Source organism: Mixophyes fleayi, chromosome 11 (assembly GCF_038048845.1).
Source record: "Mixophyes fleayi isolate aMixFle1 chromosome 11, aMixFle1.hap1, whole genome shotgun sequence".
In the NCBI taxonomy this organism is placed as follows: Eukaryota; Metazoa; Chordata; class Amphibia; order Anura; family Limnodynastidae; genus Mixophyes; species Mixophyes fleayi.
Window position 1 is genome coordinate 53,015,613 of NC_134412.1, and position 22,864 is coordinate 53,038,476.

At 42.2% G+C, this 22,864-nt stretch overlaps 1 protein-coding gene across 1 annotated transcript; it reads right to left on the minus strand.

Annotated features, from left to right (window-relative positions):
- Positions 1 to 320: 320 nt before the first annotated feature.
- Positions 321 to 20,948, minus strand: LOC142107942 (nicotinamide N-methyltransferase-like). The gene is made up of 3 exons (XM_075191608.1): positions 20,731 to 20,948; positions 18,176 to 18,383; positions 321 to 1,650 (listed from the first exon to the last, which is right to left on the minus strand). The coding sequence occupies exons 1-3, from the start codon at positions 20,876 to 20,878 to the stop codon at positions 1,224 to 1,226; spliced, it is 783 nt and encodes a 260-aa protein (XP_075047709.1). The 5' UTR covers positions 20,879 to 20,948; the 3' UTR covers positions 321 to 1,223.
- Between the last annotated feature and the right edge of the window lie 1,916 nt (positions 20,949 to 22,864).

A 22,864-nucleotide genomic window follows, 5' to 3' on the forward strand; every position in this document is an offset into this window, starting at 1 on the left:
TGTCTCTGTCCGTTCTACCCTCCCCTTAGATTGTACGCTCCTCCGAGCAGGACCTCCTCTCCTTCTGTTCTCCACCACCTTAACTCTGCTCTCCAGCTCCTTGTCTCCTCCGTGAGGTCCTCCGGCCCCTGTCTCTACCCCGCTGGGGGCTCTCACCTCTAATCTAGCTGTTCATTGAGCTTCTGAGTTACTGTGCTTTCTGTTAACTGTACTGTGCTGTCTCACCCTGTATCGTGTTTCTGTCTGTCCCTGTACGGCGCTACGAATACCTAGTGGCGCCCTATAAATAAAAATTAATAATAATAATAATAATAATAATATCATGTAAATAAGCTTTATTGTGGAAGATTAACATAACAATAACATAAACTGGGTTATGTACCTTTGATAAAAGTGTCCATAAATACCTCCATTTCCTATAAAATCATCAAGAACTTACTCAGTTTCATGTGGAATTGCTTTATTATGAGCAATGGGCATTTGCAATATAAATGTGTAACTATAGATTAACAATAAGGCTACTCATCTTTTTCTTCTTTTTATTTCACTTATTCTCTGCTTACTACACACATCCGTAATTTTATTTTGGTGCTTTAAACGTAAAATGCAGAAAAAAAACATTTTTATTGGTAATTAATAAAAACGGATATTTTGAAATATTATTGGTGCACTAAAACATGTAGATCTTCTGCTCTCTGTCGTTTGATACTAATCTTACCTCAGCCAGCCACTATGATGGACCCAATAGACCCAACACAAACATTGCATTTGTCCTAAACGATGCACATTGGAGTTTTGCTAACTATATTAAAGTACTCAGTCTGAAGCCTTGTATTTTTATATGGTCACAGAAATCATTGATGACTTCTAAACAAGATAATGTACCCCCTAGTGCGAAATATCAAAAATATGAAAAATAAAGTATATTGTGCAGAAATTGATCAGCACTGACAAGAAAGTAAATGTCTCTTATAGAATTGTGCTTTCTTAATAATAAACAAGTTTAGTATAATATTGTAAATACTTTATACTTTCAGGCAATTTTTAAGTAATATCATTTTTTAGGTGTGTAGAAGATTATAATATGTTCAATAATGGAACCTTTTCTTGAAACAATAAGCACTAATACATTTTTGTTAGTGCTTACCCCTTGTGGTATAGGGTATTTGACTCTATATAGTTTTATTTCACTGTATATAGGTAAAATGCTATACAGGCTCCATTTACACTTTCTGTGCATGAACAAAATAAAAGCCTTCATAATCAGAGGGATCAGAATCTGAACCTTCTGGCTTCCCAAACGACACCAGCTGTTTGATCGAATAGCCATTTTCACTGATGACTTTTTTCAGAAACTTCTCATTCACGGGAAGAGAGAAAACTTTATTGGCACCAACCTCATAGTAATTGGCACCAAGGTCTCCTGCCATAAGCAAGTGTCCCTTTGGCTTTAGAAGATTTGAGAGATTCTTTAGAGCTGTAGCATAGGAATCATAACTTTTGCAGGCGGCTTCCAGACAAACTGTTGCAGTAAGACAGTCGACTTTGGGAGCTTCAAGAGGTGTCAGTGGATTACTCTTACTAACGTCACACTTAAAGACCTGTTTTATTTTTCCTTTCAGCTTCTCTTCCTTCTCTTTCAGGTTTGTACTACAATAGAGGATTGAAAATAAAATTATACTTGATAATAAAATACAATAGCAATTTTAGTGTCAAATGCCTTCTCTATATACATGCACAACAACAACATTTGCATACTCATGTCTAATTCCCTTCTATTTGTAAAAAGGCCTTGAAAGAAGACCAGACATTCCCGCCCTTATGTCTAGTGAATCTCAGATTGCTGAAATTTTAAAAGCATTGATATGTGACAGTATATTAACTATACTATAAACATGTATTATCCAAAGCTTTACTTTCTAATATAAATCCACATTGATCTGGGTTTCTCTACTCAAGAGCACTATTGCGCATAATGAGGCATCTTTGTCAGGTTTTGGGATTGTAATAATTCTGACCACAAGCATCACTTTAAGAAGGAGGAAATAAGGTCTAGGGACAATGCTAAATAAAGACAAATGATTTTCCTCAGGTGATCTTTATAAAAATGGTATTATAAATTGGGAAAAAAATATATGGTGAAAGGGCCTATTCTGTTCAGAGCTTGCATATTAGTAGATTAATTTTATTGTTTTCTTGAAGGTGAGATAAGAAATTCTGTGTTTTTTTCACTGATAGATTGTAAGTGTAGTTAGGTTTAAAAAGGAAACTATTATCTGTGAGGATGTAAGTACTGAATTCTAATGTCTTCTTTAATATTATGAATTTGAGAGCATAATACACAAAGACATCTTCAATGTTTTTACTATTATATACCGCTCATTAGACATTAAGGTACTATTAACAGAGGTCTGACAGTTTATCTTCAAGAAATGTAAACATTTTATATTTGGTCTTTGAGGGTTTAGAGTTTACTATTGTTTCCAATTAGTGCAACTGCTTTTATAGTTCTGTTATAAAACTAGTTCTTTTATTTTTTTAAATATGCTGCCATTTGAATTAAGTGTTGTTGGATGACCACTTTGTAAGCTCACACAGTTGTTTTTATACTAATTCCAGTGGTGTTTTAGAAGATTCTATTTCTGCTAAGAATCACTGTTAGGATAAGATCTATAAGAGGTGTATGCACTAGAAAAGAGAGTGCAGTGTCTCTCATTTGCATGCAGCTCTTTCCAGATGTCAAATAGATCAAATTCTTTGAGAATTTCTGAAAATAAGAAGGTGCTTGAGTGGGTTTTAGTGGTATGATTTAGCTTAAAAAGAACTGGACTTTTCAAAAAGTAGGTTAAGTACAATATTACTACTGTAGTAAGTATGGCTTACACTTTGTGAATTTGGTGAGTTTTAGGTATTATATATATTAAGAGTGTGTAGTCCGTTTCATCTATAGAACATAATAAAATTAGAGAGCATTTTCAGCATCTCTGATCTCCTTGTCAACTTGCACTTTACATTGTATCTGTGAAACAACATAGCCACTACATTTTGTTATGCTTTGGACTGATTGCACAGTAAGCCAAAGGGTAAATACAGTTCTAAATCATCTAAATTGTATTTATTTTTACATTTTGATAAGCATATGACGTTACTGACTTCAGATATAAGATTGTGCATTTTTGTTGGTATACTTTTGGGGAAGAAAATGGTGAACAGTCAAATAACAATATCAAGGAGCTTAGGCTCACACAAGGAGCAATTATATTGTATACATAGCCAGGTAAATGATACCTGATACACACTTCACTCTATACTTACTATCGATGAAGGTGATGGAGCAAAGGGGAGCAAAAGCAATTAGGCTTCCACCCTCAACAATCCACTGAGACTGCTCTCACAAACGTTACTGCAAAATCTATTGGTAATTTCTCCATACTCATTCTCCTAGACCTCTCTGCTGCTTTTGATACTGCTGATCATCCTGTTCTACTACACACCCTTCACTCCATTGGCCTTCGTGACACAGTTCTTTCCTGGTTCAGATGTCCAAAACAGAGCTTATTATCTTCCCTTCTGCCAGAGTCACCACCTGCCCTCAAAGCTCCCTCACTGTCAATAACACCACAATTTCCTCAGTCTCCCAAGCCCGCTGCCTTGGTTTCACACTTGACTCAACTGTCTGCTTTATATCTCACATCCAGACTCTTTCCCAGTCCTGTCGACTCCACCTTAAAAACATTGCCAGAATACGCCCTTTTCTTACTTAACATGCTACCAAAACTCTTATTGATTCTTTCATCATGTCCCGTCTTGACTACTGCAACCTCCTGCTATCTGGCATTCCTGGCACCCATATATCCATACTTCGGTCCATCCTAAATGCTGCTGCAAGACTGATCTTCCTCTCTCAGCGCTCCACATATGCTGCACCACTTTGCAAATCCCTACACTGGCTCCCTGTGTCCTCCAGAATCAAATTCAAATTACTCATATCAAATCTCATATCAAAATACTCTCCTTCCCACCCCCTTAGATCTACCTCTGACCCGCGCTTTGTCTCGTCTCTGATAACCACCTCTCACTCTCGCATACAATACTTCTCCTGTGCTGCTCCCCACTTATGGAATTTCCTACTATGCTCAATCAGACTTTCCCACAGCCTTCAAATCTTTAGATGCTCTTTTAAAATCCATCTCTTTTTTATAGGTGACCTTATCCTCGATAACTCTATTCACACTAATGCACCCTCACAACTATCACAATCTCCACTCTAAGCAACACTCGGTCCTCTTGTTTCAACTGTGCCCTCTTCCCCTTAGAATGTAAGCTCTCTAATCAGCAGGGTCCTCCATACCCTTTGTATCCATGTCTGCATTCATTTTGTCTCCCTTGTCTGTTGTTATTTTACGTATGTCCTGTCTGATGTATGTCTTTGTCTTCCCTACTGTAAGGCAATGAGGAGCACTGTGGCGCCTTACAAATCTATGATAACAATAATAATGGCTATGTAACAATTAAGCCACTAATGACAATAAAAAATATGTGTTAAATCATTCTTTTGGTTTTACTGTAACCCAGGGGTGTCCAACCTTTTACCTTCCCTGGGCCACATTGGAAGACGACGAGTTGGTTTGGGCCGCACATAAGATACACTAACAATAACGATAGCTGATCATACAAAAAACCATAGAAAACATAGTTAACATATATATATATATGAGAAAAAAGTGATATATATATATATATATATATATATATATATATATATATATTGTAACAAAAGGAGGCATTTAGCTGGCAATATGCAGAGAAGCCAGGGGTGGGCGTTTCCTTTTAAAGAGAAGGTGGGTGTGTCACCTGTCCATCAAGCTAGGCCTGTGGGAGGAGTGTCAGGTATAAAACCCTGCTTGTTTCATTGTTCAGGGAGATCAACGCTGGGCTAGCTGGCTGATCTGGACAGAGAGCTTGACTATGTATAGTAAGCGTTGAGGGTCTCCATAATTGCTGTGCAAGTATACGGTGTCAAAACATTATTACCATCCTGACAATAAAGAACCATAAAAAGGAAGAAGTTGTACGCGTGTGCTTCTGCAGTAGAGGGTTCTTGCCACAAGTGGTGTCAGGTGTGGGATGCTCCGGGAAGCAAGTTTCCGCTACCCAACCCGCTCAGACGTCAACATGGAGGAAGTACTGAGAACCCTCGTGAATGTGGCTGCTGCGCAGCAACAGCAGCAAGCTCAGATGCTACAAGTCGCCGAGGCACAGGTGGAAAACACAAGGCTCTTAGGAGAAGAGTTAAGCCAGGTGAGGCATGACAGAAATGAACCACCTGGTCCTGTTCTCCAGAAAATGTCACCAGCTGATGACGTAGAAGCATATCTGGTGTCTTTCGAGAGACTTGCAAAAAGGGCAAAATGGCCTCCTAAAGATTGGGCTGAGAGACTGGCGCCATATCTGACTGGTGAAGCTCAGCGAGCTTATATGGATCTAGATGAGGAACGGGCCTCCGATTATCTGTGTCTAAAGTCTGAGATATTGGCTCGCATTGGAGTTTCCGGGCCAGGCCGAGCCCAGCGCTATCACCAATGGCGCTATGATAAAGAAAAACCGGTCAGAGCGCAAGTGGCTGTGCTTTCTAAAATTTTAAAGAAATGGCTGCAGCCTGAGGAGAATTCGCCTTCTCGGGTTATTGAAGTTCTGGCGATAGATCACTGCATCCAGGGGCTGAACCGCGATTTGCAAAGGTGGGTTCTGCAATCAGACCCACAAACTTATGAAGAGCTTGGCACCATGGTAGAAAGGTTTTGTGCGCTACAGCAAATGACTAAAGAACCTGCATTTGTGCCAAAGCCGCTGCCACGCCAAAAGCCAGGTTTGACAATCCTTGCTCTGCTTTACCCGAAACCATAACTTCTCGGTTGCCCAAAGTGAAAGTTCTTTGCGTACATGGCACAACAGAGGAGTATGAAAGAACAATACTACCAGTCACACTCAAAGACAAAACTGTTATGGTGGTAGCTGTCATAGCACCTAAACTCCCATATCCACTCATTTTGGGGCGAGACTTCCCACTATTTAATGATGCCCTCGGTGAGCGGATCCGGCCGGACATGCCGGGAACTGATGCAACGGTCGGAAACCCGGTCTTAAAGGAACCGCCTAAGAATCCACAACATCTGGACATCGATCTTTGGGAACCGCAAAACCGGAATGCCATCCTGGGAGTCACAGCAGGAGTTCCACAAAAGCATCCAACTGTGGGGAAACATGGACAGTCCAATCTAGCATTGGTCGGTGATGTCGCAGATGAGCCCACCCCGCCTTTCAGTGAGGATACGAACTGGTCCGCAATACCAATTTTGTTTCCTTTGCAGGACTTTGCTCGAGACCAACTTAATGATGCCACTTTGGAACATGCCTTTAAAAGTGTGACTGAGGTAAATGGGGTAGCGAAAGCCGCCCAGCCTGCAAAAGGTATACCATATTTTATTGTTAAAAATAATTTCCTGTATAGAGTTGCTAATGTACAGGGGGAAAAAGTAGAACAATTAATGGTTCCTCAGGTCCATGTAACCCTAGTGTTAAAAGCAGCACATACACATGTCTGTGGGGGACACCTAGGGGAGGATAAAGCACGGGAACGAGTTCTGCTTAGGTTTTACTAGCCCGGTGTACACATGGCAGTGAAAAAGTATTGCCGGTCCTGTCCCATTTGTCAGAGAACCTCTCCCAAACCCATGTACAGGGCACCTCTCATTCCAATACCAATAGTACAAGTTCCCTTTGAACGGACAGCTATGGACCTTGTTGGGCCCCTGGAAAAATCTGCACGTGGGCACCAATATATACTAGTGGTGCTTGACTATGCAACCAGGTATCCAGAGGCAATTCCCCTACGAAACATAAAGTCCAGCACCATAGCTAAAGAACTTGTATTGATGTTTACACGCTTGGGAATACCCAAAGAAATTCTCACAGACCAGGGTACTCCATTCATGTCTAAACTGATGAAGGACATGTGCCAGTTGCTAGGGGTTACGGCGCTTCACACCTCTGTATACCATCCACAAACAGATGGATTTGTGGAAGGGTTTAACTGCACATTAAAGCACATGCTCAGGAAAGCAGTGGCTCAAGAGAAAAAAGATTGGGACACTCTTATTCCCTATTTGATGTTTGCCATCCGTGAGGTACCTCAAGCTTCAACAGGGTTTAGTCCCTTTGAGTTATTGTTTGGGAGACAGCCCAGGGGTACCTTGGATATGTTAAAAGAAGGGTGGGAGCAGCAAGGTCCCAGGGAGCCAAATCTGGTACAATTTGTGTCCCAAATGTATGAGAGGCTAGGAAAGATATGACCCATTCTGCAGCAAGATGTAAAAGAGGCTCAAGAACGACAGAAGTAAAGTTATGACAAAAGAGCTGTTGTTCGATCTTTCAAGCCTGGGGACAAGGTCCTAGTCCTGGTTCCTACCCAGGAAAGCAAACTTTTCGCCCATTGGCAGGGTCGATATGAAGTTCTAGAGCAGGGTTGTCCAACCCGCGGCCCGCATGCGGCCCAGCACGCCTGTAAATGTGGCCCAGAAGGAGTTTTGGTTGTGGCAAGGGGGTAGCACTGTTAATGGAAAAAAAAAACCTGCAAAAAAAAAGGAAAAGGAAATACTTACCTTGCGGTCACGCGGTCACGTCAGCTGGTACTCCGGCTCCCTCCCTTGTCTCCTCCTCCGTGTGGTGCTCGCAGTGAATTTTGGGCGTGATGTCATCACGCCCAACATCCATTGCGGAGCGCAGCACAGAGGAGTCACCCGTGCGAGAAGAACAATCAGCAGCACAGAATTGGAGAAGAGAAGAGGACAGGAGAACAAGCCAATTAAAAGGTAAGTTAAGGGGGATTTATTATTTCAAGGGACGCTGACCAGTGAATAAAAGTCACCTGGTCCTGGAGCATCATGGACCTTATCTCCCTACTACATACTTCTACTTGTATTACTAATGGGGCATTATATATTATTCTCTTTGGCCCATTATAAGTTGTTATCCCTTAACTAACATAGTGGTGTAATTAGCAAAACAGGTCACAATTTGGGGTCACAGTGATGTATATGTCAGGTACCGCAGGCCTGGTCAGGGCACCCTGATATACAATGCCTGGCTTAAATGCACTTTATTGATATTGCATCGAAACAATACAAAAAGTGATTATAGTATAATAACTAGAGAGGATTTTTTGAACAGAGCGATTGAAAGGTAAGTATAGGGGGATTTGAAAAAAAAGTGATATATATATATATATATTGTGACCAGAACCCGGTACTGCTGAAGCATACGTGTACAACTTCTTCCTTTTTATGGTTCTTTATTGTCAGGATGCTAATAATGTTTTGACACGGTATACTTGCACAGCAATTATGGAGACCCTCAACGCTTACTATACATAGTCCAGCTCTCTGTCCAGATCAGCCAGCTAGCCCAGCGTTGATCTCCCTGAACAATGAAACAAGCAGGGTTTTATACCTGACACTCCTCCCACAGGCCTAGCTTGATGGACAGGTGACACACCCACCTTCTCTTTAAAAGGAAACGCCCATCCCTGGCTTCTCTGCACATTGCCAGCTAAATGCCTCCTTTTGTTACATATCCCTCCCCCTAGCGTCTCCAAGTAGGGGGACGCGGACTTTGCGAGGAGCGCATATTTTCGTGACAACGCATCTGCATTTTGTGTAGAATCCCAGGCCTATGTTCTACTGAGAACTTGAAAGGTTGTAGTGCTAAGAACCAGCGGGTTACCTTGGCATTTACCTCCCGGTTGTTCTGCATCCATCTTAATGGTGCATGGTCTGTTATTAGGGTGAACTCTCTGCCTAGGACATAATAGCGCAGAGCTTCTGTAGCCCATTTTATAGCGAGACATTCTTTCTCCACAGTGGCATATTTTTGTTCCCTTGGAAGCAACTTACGACTTAGGTACAGGACAGGATTTTCTACTCCATTCTTCTCCTGTGACAAGACTGCACCTAAGCCAACACCAGAAGCATCAGTTTGGAGGAAGAACCTCTGGGTAAAATCTGGTACTTGTAGAACTGGAGAGGAACAAAGAGCTAACCGAAGATCAGACCAGGCGGTTTCTGTAGAGTCAGACCAGGTTAATCTATCTGGACAACTTTTTTTTAACATGTCCATAAGTGGAGCAGCTCTAGTGGCGAAGTGGCTTACAAACCGCCTGTAGTAACCTACTAAGCCTAAAAAGGTTCTTAACTGTAACTTTTTCTCTGGTCTTGTCCAATTTTTGACTGCCTCCACTTTGTCTAGCTGGGGTTTTACATGCCCTTGACCAACAATGTACCCCAAATATTTGGCTTCTCTCATGGCTATGGCACATTTCTCTGGGTTAGCTGTTAACCCTGCGGACCGTAATGAAGCTAAGACCGCCTCAACTTTGGCTAAATGTGATCCCCAGTCTGGGGTATAAATCACTATATCGTCCAAGTAAGCAGCTGCATAAGCTGTGTGAGGTCGTAGCAATTTATTCATAGCCCTTTGGAAGGTGGCAGGTGCCCCATGCAACCCAAAGGGTAGGATTTTTCATTGATAGTGACCATCAGGGGTGGAAAATGCAGTCTTTGGCTTGGCCGTGGAAGTCAGGGGAACTTGCCAATAACCCTTTGTTAGATCAAGGGTTGTTAAATAATTGCTACCAGCAAGATTTTCCACTAGTTCATCCACACGTGGCATCGGATAGGCATCAAACTGCGACATACTGTTTAGGCGCCTAAAGTCATTGCAGAACCTAATTGTCCCATTGGGTTTCGGGACAAGCACAATGGGACTATTCCATTCACTAGTGGACTCTTCAATTACATCTAACTGGAGCATCTTCTCGACCTCCTTTCTCACGTCCACCCGTCTGGCTTCTGGAATACGATATGGCTTCTGCTTGACAATGACTCCTGGCGCAGTGACAATGTCGTGTTTGATTAAGGTAGTGTGCCCAGGAATGGAAGAGAAGAAATCCCTGTTTCGGCGAATCATTTCTTCAGTCTGTTGTCTCTGCTGAATGGACAAGGCTGGCTCTATGGGCACTTCAGACTTTTCAATAGCAGTACTCAGTACCTGAGGAGAGGTTTTCTCATCATGCCAGGGTTTAAGGAGGTTCACATGATATATTTGCTCCTCCCTTCTCCTACCTAACTGGTGGACTCCTTAATTGACAGGACCGACAGCCTCTAGAACTTCATATGGACCCTGCCAATGGGCGAAAAGTTTGCTTTCCTCGGTAGGAACCAGGACTAGGACCTTGTCCCCAGGCTTGAAAGATCGAACAACAGCACTTTTGTCATAACTTTTCTTCTGTCGTTCCTGAGCCTCTTTTACATCTTGCTGCAGAATGGGTCATATCTTTCCTAGCCTCTCATACATTTGGGACACAAATTGTACCAGATTTGGCTCCCTGGGACCTTGCTGCTCCCACCCTTCTTTTAACATATCCAAGATACCCCTGGGCTGTCTCCCAAACAATAACTCAAAGGGACTAAACCCTGTTGAAGCTTGAGGTACCTCACGGATGGCAAACATCAAATAGGGAATAAGAGTGTCCCAATCTTTTTTCTCTTGAGCCACTGCTTTCCTGAGCATGTGCTTTAATGTGCAGTTAAAGCGTTCCACCAAGCCATCTGTTTGTGGATGGTATACAGAGGTGTGAAGCGCAGTAACCCCTAGCAACTGGCACGTGTCCTTCAACAGTTTAGACATGAATGGAGTACCCTGGTCTGTGAGAATTTCTTTGGGTATTCCCAAGCGTGTAAACATCAACACAAGTTCTTTAGCTATGGTGCTGGACTTTATGTTTCGTAGGGGAATTGCCTCTGGATACCTGGTTGCATAGTCAAGCACCACTAGTATATATTGGTGCCCACGTGCAGATTTTTCCAGGGGCCCCACAAGGTCCATAGCTATCCGTTCAAAGGGAACTTGTACTATTGGTATTGGAATGAGAGGTGCCCTGTACATGGGTTTGGGAGAGGTTCTCTGACAAATGGGACAGGACCGGCAATACTTTTTCACTGCCATGTGTACACCGGGCCAGTAAAACCTAAGCAGAACTCGTTCCCGTGCTTTATCCTCCCCTAGGTGTCCCCCACAGGCATGTGTATGTGCTGCTTTTAACACTAGGGTTACATGGACCTGAGGAACCTACTTTTTCCCCCTGTACATTAGCAACTCTATACAGGAAATTATTTTTAACAATAAAATATGGTATACCTTCCTCAGGCTGGGCAACTTTCGCTACCCCATTTACCTCAGTCACACTTTTAAAGGCATGTTCCTAAGTGGCATCATTAAGTTGGTCTCGAGCAAAGTCCTGCAAAGGAAACAAAATTGGTATTGCGGACCAGTTCGTATCCTCACTGACAGGCGGGGTAGGCTCATCTGCGACATCACCGACCAATGCTAGTTTGGACTGTCCATGTTTCCCCACAGTTGGATGCTTTTGTGGAACTCTTACTGTGACTCCCAGGATGGCATACCAGTTTGGCAGTTCCCAAAGATCGATGTCCAGATGTTGTGTATTCTTAGGCGGTTCCTTTAAGACCGGGTTTCCGACCGTTGCATCAGTTGCCGGCATGTCCGGCCGCATCCGCTCACCGATCCGCTCACCGAGGACATCATTAAACAGTGGGAAGTCTCGGCCCAAAATGAGTGGATATGGGAGTTTAGGTGCTATGACAACTACCACCATACCAGTTTTGTCTTTGAGTGTGACTGGTAGTATTGTTCTTTCATACTCCTCTGTTGTGCCATGTACGCAAAGAACTTTCACTTTGGGCAACCGAGAAGTTATGGTTTCGGGTAAAGCAGAGCTGGAAACCAATGAGAGTTCACTCTCCGAGTCAACCAAGGCCAGAACAAGGTTTTGGTTGATTAGCACGGTCACCCGGAACAAACAAGGACTTCCTGATGTGGGACTCATGGTAAAACAGCTTGGAAATGCAGGTCCAATATGTGCTACAGAACAGTCCATGGGTTCCTGTAGTTTAGGACACTCTGCCTTAAAGTGGCCTGGCTCACCACATTCAAAACACTTCAGATTAGACAGCTTTGCACCTGGCCCTCTGTCCGTAACAGTTTTGCCATTGGGCCAAGTGGCAAGGATTGTCAAACCTGGCTTTAGTCATTTGCTGTAGCGCACAAAACCTTTCTACCACGGTGTCAAGCTCTTCATAAGTTTGTGGGTCTGATTGCAGAACCCACCTTTGCAAATCGCGGTTCAGCCCCCGGATGCAGTAATCTATCGCCAGAACTTCAATAATCCGAGAAGGTGAATTATCCTCAGGCTGCAGCCATTTCTTTAAAATTTTAGAAAGCACAGCCACTTGCGCTCTGACCGGTTTTTCTTTATCATAGCGCCATTGGTGATAGCGCTGGGAACGGCCTGGCCCGGAAACTCCAATGCGAGCCAATATCTCAGACTTTAGACACAGATAATCGGAGGCCTGTTCCTCATCTAGATCCATATAAGCTCGCTGAGCTTCACCAGTCAGATATGGCATCAGTCTCTCAGCCCAATCTTTAGGAGGCTATTTTGCACTTTTTGCAAGTCTCTCGAAAGACACCAGATATGCTTCTATGTCATCAGCTGGTGACATTTTCTGGAGAACAGGACCAGGCTTTACTCTTCTCTTAAGAGCCTTGTGTTTTCCACCTGTGCCTCGGCGACTTGTAGCATCTGAGCTTGCTGCTGTTGCTGCGCAGTGGCCACATTCACGAGGGTTCTCAGTACTTCCTCCATGTTGACGTCTGAGCGCAAACTTTCTTCCCGGAGCATCCCACTCCTGACATCCCTTGTAGCAAGAACCCGGTACTGCAGAAGCACAGGCGTACAACTTCTTCCTTTTTATGGTTCTTTATTGTCAGTATGGTAATAATGTTTTGACACCGTATACTTGCACAGCAATTATGGAGACCCTCAACGCTTACTATACATAGTCCAGCTCTCTGTCCAGATCAGCCAGCTAGCCCAGCGTTGATCTCCCTGAACAATGAAACAAGCAGGGTTTTATACCTGACACTCCTCCCACAGGCCTAGCTTGATGGACAGATGACACACCCACCTTCTCTTTAAAAGGAAACGCCCATCCCTGGCTTCTCTGCATATTGCCAGCTAAATGCCTCCTTTTGTTACAATATTTATATATATATATATATATATATATATATAACTTTTTTTCTCATATATATATATGTTAACTATGTTTTCTATGGTTTTTTGGATGATCAGCTATCGTTATTGTTAGTGTATCTTATGTGCGGCCCAAACCAACTCGTCGTCTTCCAATGTGGCCCAGGGAAGCTAAAAGGTTGGACACCCCTGTTCTAGAGGCTGTCGGTCCTGTCAATTACAGAGTCCACCAGTTAGGTAGCAGAAGGGAGGAGCAAATATATCATGTGAACCTCCTTAAACCCTGGCATGATGAGGAAACCTCTCCTCAGGTACTGAGTACTGCCATTGAAAAGTCTGAAGTGCCCATAGAGCCAGCCTTGTCCATTCAGCAGAGACAACAGACTGAAGAAATGATTCGCCGGAACAGGGATGTCGTCTCTTCCATTCCTGGGCACACTACCTTAATCGAACACGACATTGTCACTGCGCCAGGAGTCATTGTCAAGCAGAAGCCAGACGGATGGACGTGAGAAAGGAGGTCGAGAAGATGCTCCAGTGAGATGTGATTGAAGAGTCCACTAGTGAATGGAATTGTCCCATTGTGCTTGTCCCGAAACCCAATGGGACAATTAGGTTCTGCAATGACTTTAGGCGCCTAAACAGTATGTCGCAGTTTGATGCCTATCCGATGCCACGTGTGGATGAACTAGTGGAAAATCTTGCTGGTAGCAATTATTTAACAACCCTTGATCTAACAAAGGGTTATTGGCAAGTTCCCCTGACTTCCACGGCCAAGCCAAAGACTGCATTTTCCACCCCTGATGGTCTCTATCAATATAAAGTCCTACCCTTTGGGTTGCATGGGGCACCTGCCACCTTCCAAAGGGCTATGAATAAATTGCTATGACCTCATATAGTTTATGCAGCTGCTTACTTGGCCGATATAGTGATTTATACCCCAGACTGGGGATCACATTTAGCCAAAGTTGAGGCGGTCTTAGCTTCATTATGGTCCGCAGGGTTAACAGCTAACCCAGAGAAATGTGCCATAGCCATGAGAGAAGACAAATATTTGGGGTACATTGTTGGTCGAGGGCATGTAAAACCCCAGCTAGACAAAGTGGAGGCAGTCAAAAATTGGACAAGACCAGAGAAAAAGTCACAGTTAAGAACCTTTTTAGGCTTAATAGGTTACTACAGGCAGTTTGTAAGCCACTTCGCCACTAGAGTTGCTCCACTTACGGACATGTTAAAAAAAAGTTGTCCAGATAGATTACAGACTCTACAGAAACCGCCTGGTCTGATCTTCGGTTAGCTCTTTGTTCCTCTCCAGTTTTACAAGCACCAGATTTTACCCGGAGGTTCTTCCTCCAAACTGATGCTTCTGGTGTTGGCTTAGGTGAGGTCTTGTCACAGGAGAAGAATGGAGTAGAAAATCCTGTCCTGTACCTAAGTCGTAAGTTGCTTCCAAGGGAACAAAAATATGCCACTGTGGAGAAACAATGTCTCGCCATAAAATGGGCTACAGAATCTCTGCGCTATTATCTCCTAGGCAGAGAGTTCACCCTAATAACAGACCATGCACCATTAAGATGGATGCAGAACAACTGGGAGGTAAATGCCAAGGTAACCCGCTGGTTCTTAGCACTACAACCTTTCAAGTTCTCAGTAGAACATAGGCCTGGGATTCTACACAAAAATGCAGATGCGTTGTCACGAAAATATGCGCTCCTCGCGAAGTCCGAGTCCCCCTACTTGGAGACGCTAGGGGAAGGGATATGTAACAAAAGGAGGCATTTAGCTGGCAATATGCAGAGAAGCCAGGGATGGGCGTTTCCTTTTAAAGAGAAGGTGGGTGTGTCACCTGTCCATCAAGCTAGGCCTGTGGGAGGAGTGTCAGGTATAAAACCCTGCTTGTTTCATTGTTCAGGGAGATCAACGCTGGGCTAGCTGGCTGATCTGGACAGAGAGCTGGACTATGTATAGTAAGCGTTGAGGGTCTCCATAATTGCTGTGCAAGTATACGGTGTCAAAACATCATTACCATCCTGAAAATAAAGAACCATAAAAAGGAAGAAGTTGTACGCGTGTGCTTCTGCAGTAGCGGGTTCTTGCCACGATATATATATATATATATATATATATCACTTTTTTTTCAAATCCCCCTATACTTACCTTTCAATCGCTCTGTTCAAAAAATCCTCTCTAGTTATTATACTATAATCACTTTTTGTATTGTTTCGATGCAATATCAATAAAGTGCATTTAAGCCAGGCATTGTATATCAGGGTGCCCTGACCAGGCCTGCGGTACCTGACATATACATCACTGTGACCCCAAATTGTGACCTGTTTTGCTAATTACACCACTATGTTAGTTAAGGGATAACAACTTATAATGGGCCAAAGAGAATAATATATAATGCCCCATTAGTAATACAAGTAGAAGTATGTAGCAGGGAGATAAGGTCCATGATGCTCCAGGACCAGGTGACTTTTATTCACTGGTCAGCGTCCCTTGAAATAATAAAAAAAATCCCCATTAACTTACCTTTTAATCGGCTTGTTCACCTGTCCTCGTCTCTTCTCCAATTCTGTGCTGCTGATTGTTCTTCTCGCACGGATGACTCCTCTGTGCTGCGCTCCGCAATGGATATTGGGCGTGATGACATCACGCCCGAAATTCACTGCGAGCACCGCACGGAGGAGGAGACAAGGGAGGGAGCCGGAGTACCAGCTGACGTGACCGCGTGACCGCAAGGTAAGTATTTTCTTTTCATTTTTTTTTTTGCAGGATTTTTTTTTCCATTAACAGTGCTACCCCCTTGCCACAACCAAAACTCCTTCTGGGCCACATTTACAGGCGTGCTGGGCCGCATGCGGCCCGCGGGTTGGACAACTCTGCTGTAACCTATATTGACCACTATATTGGTACTAGATGCTATAATATAGCATGCAGTAACAAATTTAACACAATATACATTTATGTTTAAGAGAGCTAGAAAAAAATAAATATACAGGTCACACATAATTATAATGTAAAGGAACCTGATATCAGTAAACTCGGTCAACAAGGAACCAGGCTATGTCCATGTATATACCAAACCTAAATTGGCATCTTTGGATTAAGCACCATTGGTCACAACCAAAAACCAAGCTTATGTAGCTTGGCAATACTGCAGAAACAATATGACAGGGTTGTAATCCAAATGCTGGAATCCAAAGGCTGGATTTAGCTGCTGCAGTTAGTTTTTTATTCAATGTGGACACAATGCATATGTGTATGTAGAATTAAATCTCTGGCAATACCAGAACCAAATTTAGGGAGCTTATGGATTCTGCCTATCATCAAATCTATATCAGAAGCTAAGCGTACTAAATTGTTCCAACATGTACTGTAGTTACAGCTGAGCTCAGCTTTCTGTTTCAGCAAATACCTCTGTTTCTTATATTATTTCCTCTGGATCTGTCCATTAATTCAGTCACCTTAAGATGCAGCTATGTAAATTTTAGATTCTTTCTCTCATCAACATTCAGGGGCAGGCTGGGCTGGGGGGCACCTGCCCCTCGGGCCGGTCACATAGTGGGCTACCTTGGGCTGGGTCATTGGGACACCTGCATTTTTTTCCTTTAAAATATACTTAATAGGCTGCTGAGTCGAGTTTTGCCCCCTGGACTAACATTTGCCAGCCCTTCCCTGTCAGCATCTATGAAAAAGTTACGGGAGTTGACAAAGTGAACAAATTTTGTTTCCTGGTGGGCTGTATTCTCTCCAATGTTTGTAATTTATTGAGTTATTTCATAAAGGTTTAAATACTATTGAAAACCTTGACTTTCGAATTCTAATATGGAGCATAGCATTCTTTCAGATTCTGGATCTTTCTTGATGATGATGATAATGTATAGATTTATCATCTGAGATCATTTGTGAAGTGAGCGAACAGGACTCTAATTGTATCTCAGCCCTCTTGTTTTTTTTAAATCAGACGATCATGAGTAAAAGAGCGCCCCCTGTGACATTTGTAGATGTCATGAGCGTATATTAAGCTGAGTGGGGCAGATATAGTACTGAATAAAACAGTGTCTATTCACCTCAGATGCAAGTTTAGCTCCCTTAAGCCTCCACTTTAATCTGTCAGGAATAGAATCCATAACACTTAACATAAATTTCACAAAAAAGATGGATTTAGGAAAGAATATGACAAAGATTCAACTAAGAATCTAATCCTTCACTGTATATATGGATATAAAAAATATATAAAAACAGTCATGCAATAATGCTAATAATCTCACATATGACTATAAACAGACTCATATCTGCCTATAGATAAATAATGTCCAACAGATATCAGATCAGAAGAACTCTCAATGGTTCCATAAGTTGAATATATCCGTAACCAGAATAAATTGTATATATGGTTACTTCCTAATTATATGAACACAGGCTCTATTCCAATAAACCAAGTCACTTAATCCCCCCCCCCCCCCGACCCAAAAAAAACCCCCCACAAGAGTGAGCTGCTGCGTATGCGCCCGCGCAGCAGCTCCGTTTTGGCAGCGCTGTCCTATACAGCAGCCGCGGCGCTGTCAAAGAAGCTTCTTTGACAGCGCCAGGGCTGCTGTATAGGACAGTGCCGCTATGGTGGCCACTTAGCGCAGGGGGGGGGTTTCTGGAGACTCAGAAACCCCCCCTGCGTGCGCCACTGGATAGAATACTACGCTTTCTGATTCAAATGAAGTGATAGATGCCCTGCAGTGTACATGTCTGATATTATGAGTTGTGACATTACTTTTGTGTTTATTTGGCAGAAGCAAAATCATTAAAATACTATCTTTGAGAGTTAACTTTTTTTTCTTCTGCTACATTAAGGTATTTTAAGTACAATTGTATTTACTTAACTATAGTGTGTGTGTGTGTGTGTGTGTGTGTGTGTGTGTGTGTGTGTGTGTGTGTGTGTGTGTGTGTGTGTGTGTGTGTGTGTGTCCAAAACCAGATTAATGAAATATGTTGTTTAATACAAACCCGCATCCTTCTATTTCACAAACATGCTTCACTATGGAAGACCAATCAAATGCATCAGGTTCATTATTCAGCCACTTCTGAAGCTCTTGAAGCTCTCTTTGAGTATACCATGTTATGGTAATTTCATTAAAGTATTCACTGGCAGAGAGAAGCTGGTAAATGGATGGAGCTGTGCCAATGTCCATAAGTGTGTTTCCTGTCACAGCACCTAAAAGAAACATTAACAGATTGTGAATATTCATGGGAATAAAGAGTAGTGAAAAAAAATTAAACTACAGATTATTATCTGCAAAAACATTTATATACGGTTGTTCATAAGTGTGAAACTTATTGAAGTGTTGAAATTCATGCTGAATGCCAGAACTTATTGCGTCAAGCATGTGAACTAATCTGCATCTCCCTTCCACTCTCATCACTTTCTCCCATTCTAAGTTACAGGACTTTTTTCGGACTGCACCCACTTTATGGAATTCACTCCCTCGCCCCACAAGACTTTCCTCTAGTGTTCAAAACTTCAAGCGTTCTCTGAAAACCCACCTCTTTAGACAAGCTTATAATATTCCTCTACCACCCTCTTAATCTCCCTAGGTTACCCTATTACCACCGTCTACACAGCTAACACAAGACAACAACCCTATGACCAACATAGATGTGTGACTGATCATACAGCCACTATATACTTTGCAACCTTTGCATTCTAGCTGGGCAAATATTCAATATGATGTAGCGCTTAACATTGTGTATCAAACCATTGTCCCATAGATTGTAAGCTTGTTAGCAGGACCCTCTTACCTCTTTGTGTGTATGCATTACCCAGTATTGTTTATTACTGTTTGTTGCATTACCCAGTATTGTTTATTACTGTTTGTTGCCAATTGTAAAGCGCTACGGAATCTGCTGGCTTATATAAATAAATGTTGATGATGATGATGAATATGTTTTGCTGTTAATATATTTTGAACCTCTTGCAGAATACTTACTGTTTACAATTTTATCCAGGGTAGAAAATGACCTGGTTGTTTTATATGTGTGTTTAATACATGTTTATATATGATAATGCTGATAGGAACTACAGATTATGGGGTCTATTTGTGAAGCAGGTAAGAATCCAAAGTTTGGCGAAAACTTCTCTCCCAAAAAGGGTTAAAACAGTGATTTATCCGGCGTTAACCTAGTTATCAATAATTATCGCCATCCTCATAGAGCTGCATGGAGATGGAGAATGCAGGCTATAAATCAAGCAGTGAAAAGCTGATCTTTTCGCCACTTGTGGTAAAATGACAATACCATCTCAGGATAGTGTTAACGGGGATCCATGTTAGCGGCCCTGCGGGAGAGTATATACAACAACTTCTTCTCTTGATATCTCCCCAGCTGCATGCTCCTCCCCTCTTCTCTCTCCAAAGCTGAAAGTCACACAACAACTTTCATATCTATATGGACAAAGTAAGCAGTCACGGCAGTTTAATTAGGGCAGGCCTGGCTAACGTGTGGCTTTTAATGTGTTGTCAAACTGTAAGTCCCAGCATGCTTTGTCACTAGATAGCCAGCCAGTAGCTGGCAGGCATGCTGGGACATGTAGTTTCAAAGCACCTGGGGAGCCACAGGTTGGCCAGGCCTAAATTAATGGCTTGTGTGTGAGTGATATAAAATTTTTAAAATTAAAGTATAGTATGGCAAAATGTTTTAAGATCCTAGAGGGGAGGTCATGTGACAAGTGCAGGAATTTTTGGAACCACACGGAAATTCCAGGATAGTAGGCAAGTATGTTATATACACTGCCAATGAAGTGGCCCAAAGTCATTTATCTTTCTAAAAGCAACAGTTATAGTCTGGATGGAACCTGATCTACTGCACCAGTTCACTATTGTAACATTGTTAATGTCATACTTACCTACTTTCTTCAGCTCTCTTCCGGGAGCCAGCCAGTGGAGGGGGGCGTGAGGGGGCGGGGCGGCCAAAATCGCGTCATTTCGGCCCCGCCCCCTGTGGCGTCATGACGCAAATTGCGTCATTTGACAGCGGGGGGCGGGGCTAAACGCCGCGATTCATCGGGAATCGCGGCGTTTGGGATCTAATTCTGCCCACTTCACTAGGAAGTGGGGCACTTCCTAGTGAAGTGGGCAGAATTCGGGAGATTGCCACACTCGCCCGGGAGTCCGGGAGACTCTCGCAAAATGCGGGAGTCTCCCGGACATTCCGGGAGAGTTGGCAAGTATGGTTAATGTGTAACAGGCATGTGAAAATTTCCATCCGTCATGAAATCACAACTTCAATGAATCTCAGCATACATAGGAGTCCAGCAATTGCTATTTTACAAATGTTAAAAAGTCACTGCACTCATACATGACACACTACCACAGTATGATGTAAAAGTATCTGTCACATATCCAGAAACTAGATTTTGGTCTGAGAAAATAGAGACACAAAAGATGTTTACATTTAGAAGTGAAAGTTAGTGTTATTTAATATATCACAAACAATGCTTCATCAGGACAACAGAGTAAAATTAATGATGCAGAATCCCACCTTTTTGTCTACGGGACGACACATACCTGATTTGAAAGTCTTGTGGAGATTTTCAAGAACAAACTTCAAGAAATTATCTGCCAAGCTGCCTGATCCTAAATGAAAATATGTTTCCAGATATATACGTGGATCAAACTGTTTTTCATATTCACTTGCATCTGTAAAATCAGACATGTTTCTCCTGAGTTCAGGAATAAGCACACACTGTGTTGTCTAGCTGTGAACTAAGCTGATTCTATGTTTGTTATGTTCAAAGTACTTTTGCGGAGGGGGCGTGTTCAGTATCTGGCATGAGACTTATGGAATGTTGGTGGATTCTTTGCCAGAGTTCATTGAATAATTGACTTCCTGTGAACATGTGGAACACTTCTTTATTCACCACTTACTCAAAAGTGCTGCACTGACCAGCTAATGAGTTGATATTAGTATTTGTCATCATAGAATTACTATTAACTTTCACACAGTCCTTGTCTTTGATAGGTTGGAGGGTTAATTGGGGGTTGAACTTCTAATATAAGCATATTGGGACGGATACAATAAATAAGAAATGCAGAGTCATTAGGACTACCAGAAACCAAAGACAAAGGAAATACTCAGGTTTAATTTTTGCTGCATTTTGCATGCCAAAGTACTACTGGTATTTCCTGGTGTTTCTATGTGAGAGGAGAATGGAAAAATGGGAATAAGAATATCTGCACAGGTAGTTTACCACAATTATAAGTGCAATGTACAAACACAGTGTAACAAATAGACTGCTCAAAATTAATTATATTCTGATCCTTATTGACATTAGATTATATAATATTCATCAGTATTCATGTGAGCAGGGGGTGCTTTCCCTAGAGAATAAAAAAACAGGATTAGATTAGAAGAAAACAAAAGATTCTTATACATTGGGGGCACAGTAATATATATTCTTAAAAAAATAATATTTACTGATGGGAATTAAAATAATAATACACATATATAATATTTGGCAAAATATAATTAAAACAAAATAGAAGATAACCTCATGTATATCAACAAACCGCATGGCATATTGTCGGCCATCTTCATCATCATCACAATTTATTTATATAGCGCCACTGATTCCGCAGCGCTGTACAGAAAACTCATTCACATCATCTTAACTCTCCTCTCATGAACTCCATTTTTTCAGCACTAGCAACACTATAAATCTCAAATAACATTTATACCCCACACTACTCACATTCATCTTCGGTATTTAGCATCCATATTGTATCAAACACAAGCTTTATTGTAAGCACAGTCAAACGCCATATGTATCACTAAAAATCTACCATACAGGGGAGGGCTGGCAAATTTTAGCCCGGGGGCAAGGCTTAACTCAGCAGCCTATTAGGAACATTTTAAAGGGAAAAAATGCAGGTGGCCCAGTGATCCAGCCCAAGGTAGTCCACTATGGGAACCGCCCGGGGGCAGATGCCCCTTGCCCCCCGCCCAACCTGCCCCTTTTACCGTACACCTGCTTCTCACAGAGCACACAGACTACAAACTGCATGCAAGTCTATTTATGAAACAATTTGAACATAGTCTCATATCATATTACATCACAGTAATCTCCACTGTCAAAATTACAATTCTCATTATGGACATAACATTGTCTCACATAATCTAAAATAATACAAAGTAACCAAATTGTTGCTTCTTATTACAACTCCATTACAAAACACATTCTAGCAATCTGCACACAAAGACAAACAATCACAAACTAAACCAATTCCAATCAAACTCCATTCAATAAACTCTATGAAATCCAGTTTTACATTCTAGCCATCGTGTAAACTCTGTAATCTCAACCATGCATAGACACCAATTCTGCAATCCTTTGATGCCTCACACTCCTTTACAAAATCCATCAATACTTGTCCGTAAGCTTCCGACGCTGTGTGTGAGATTGTAAAACATCCCTGAGGGGTGGAGCAGGAAGCTACAGCATTAGATAGCTTCTCAGGCCAAATCATGTTCTACAACTATTGCTTAGCAATGACGACATGGCTGATTCAACCATGTGACTTGAAATATATATCAAATATAGCTGAGAAATATTCTTATCAGCAGCCGTAGTCTTTGTAGTCTTTGAAGCGTTGTCTCTGCAGCTGCAGTCTCTGTGGCATCATAGTGGTCAGCCAACTACTC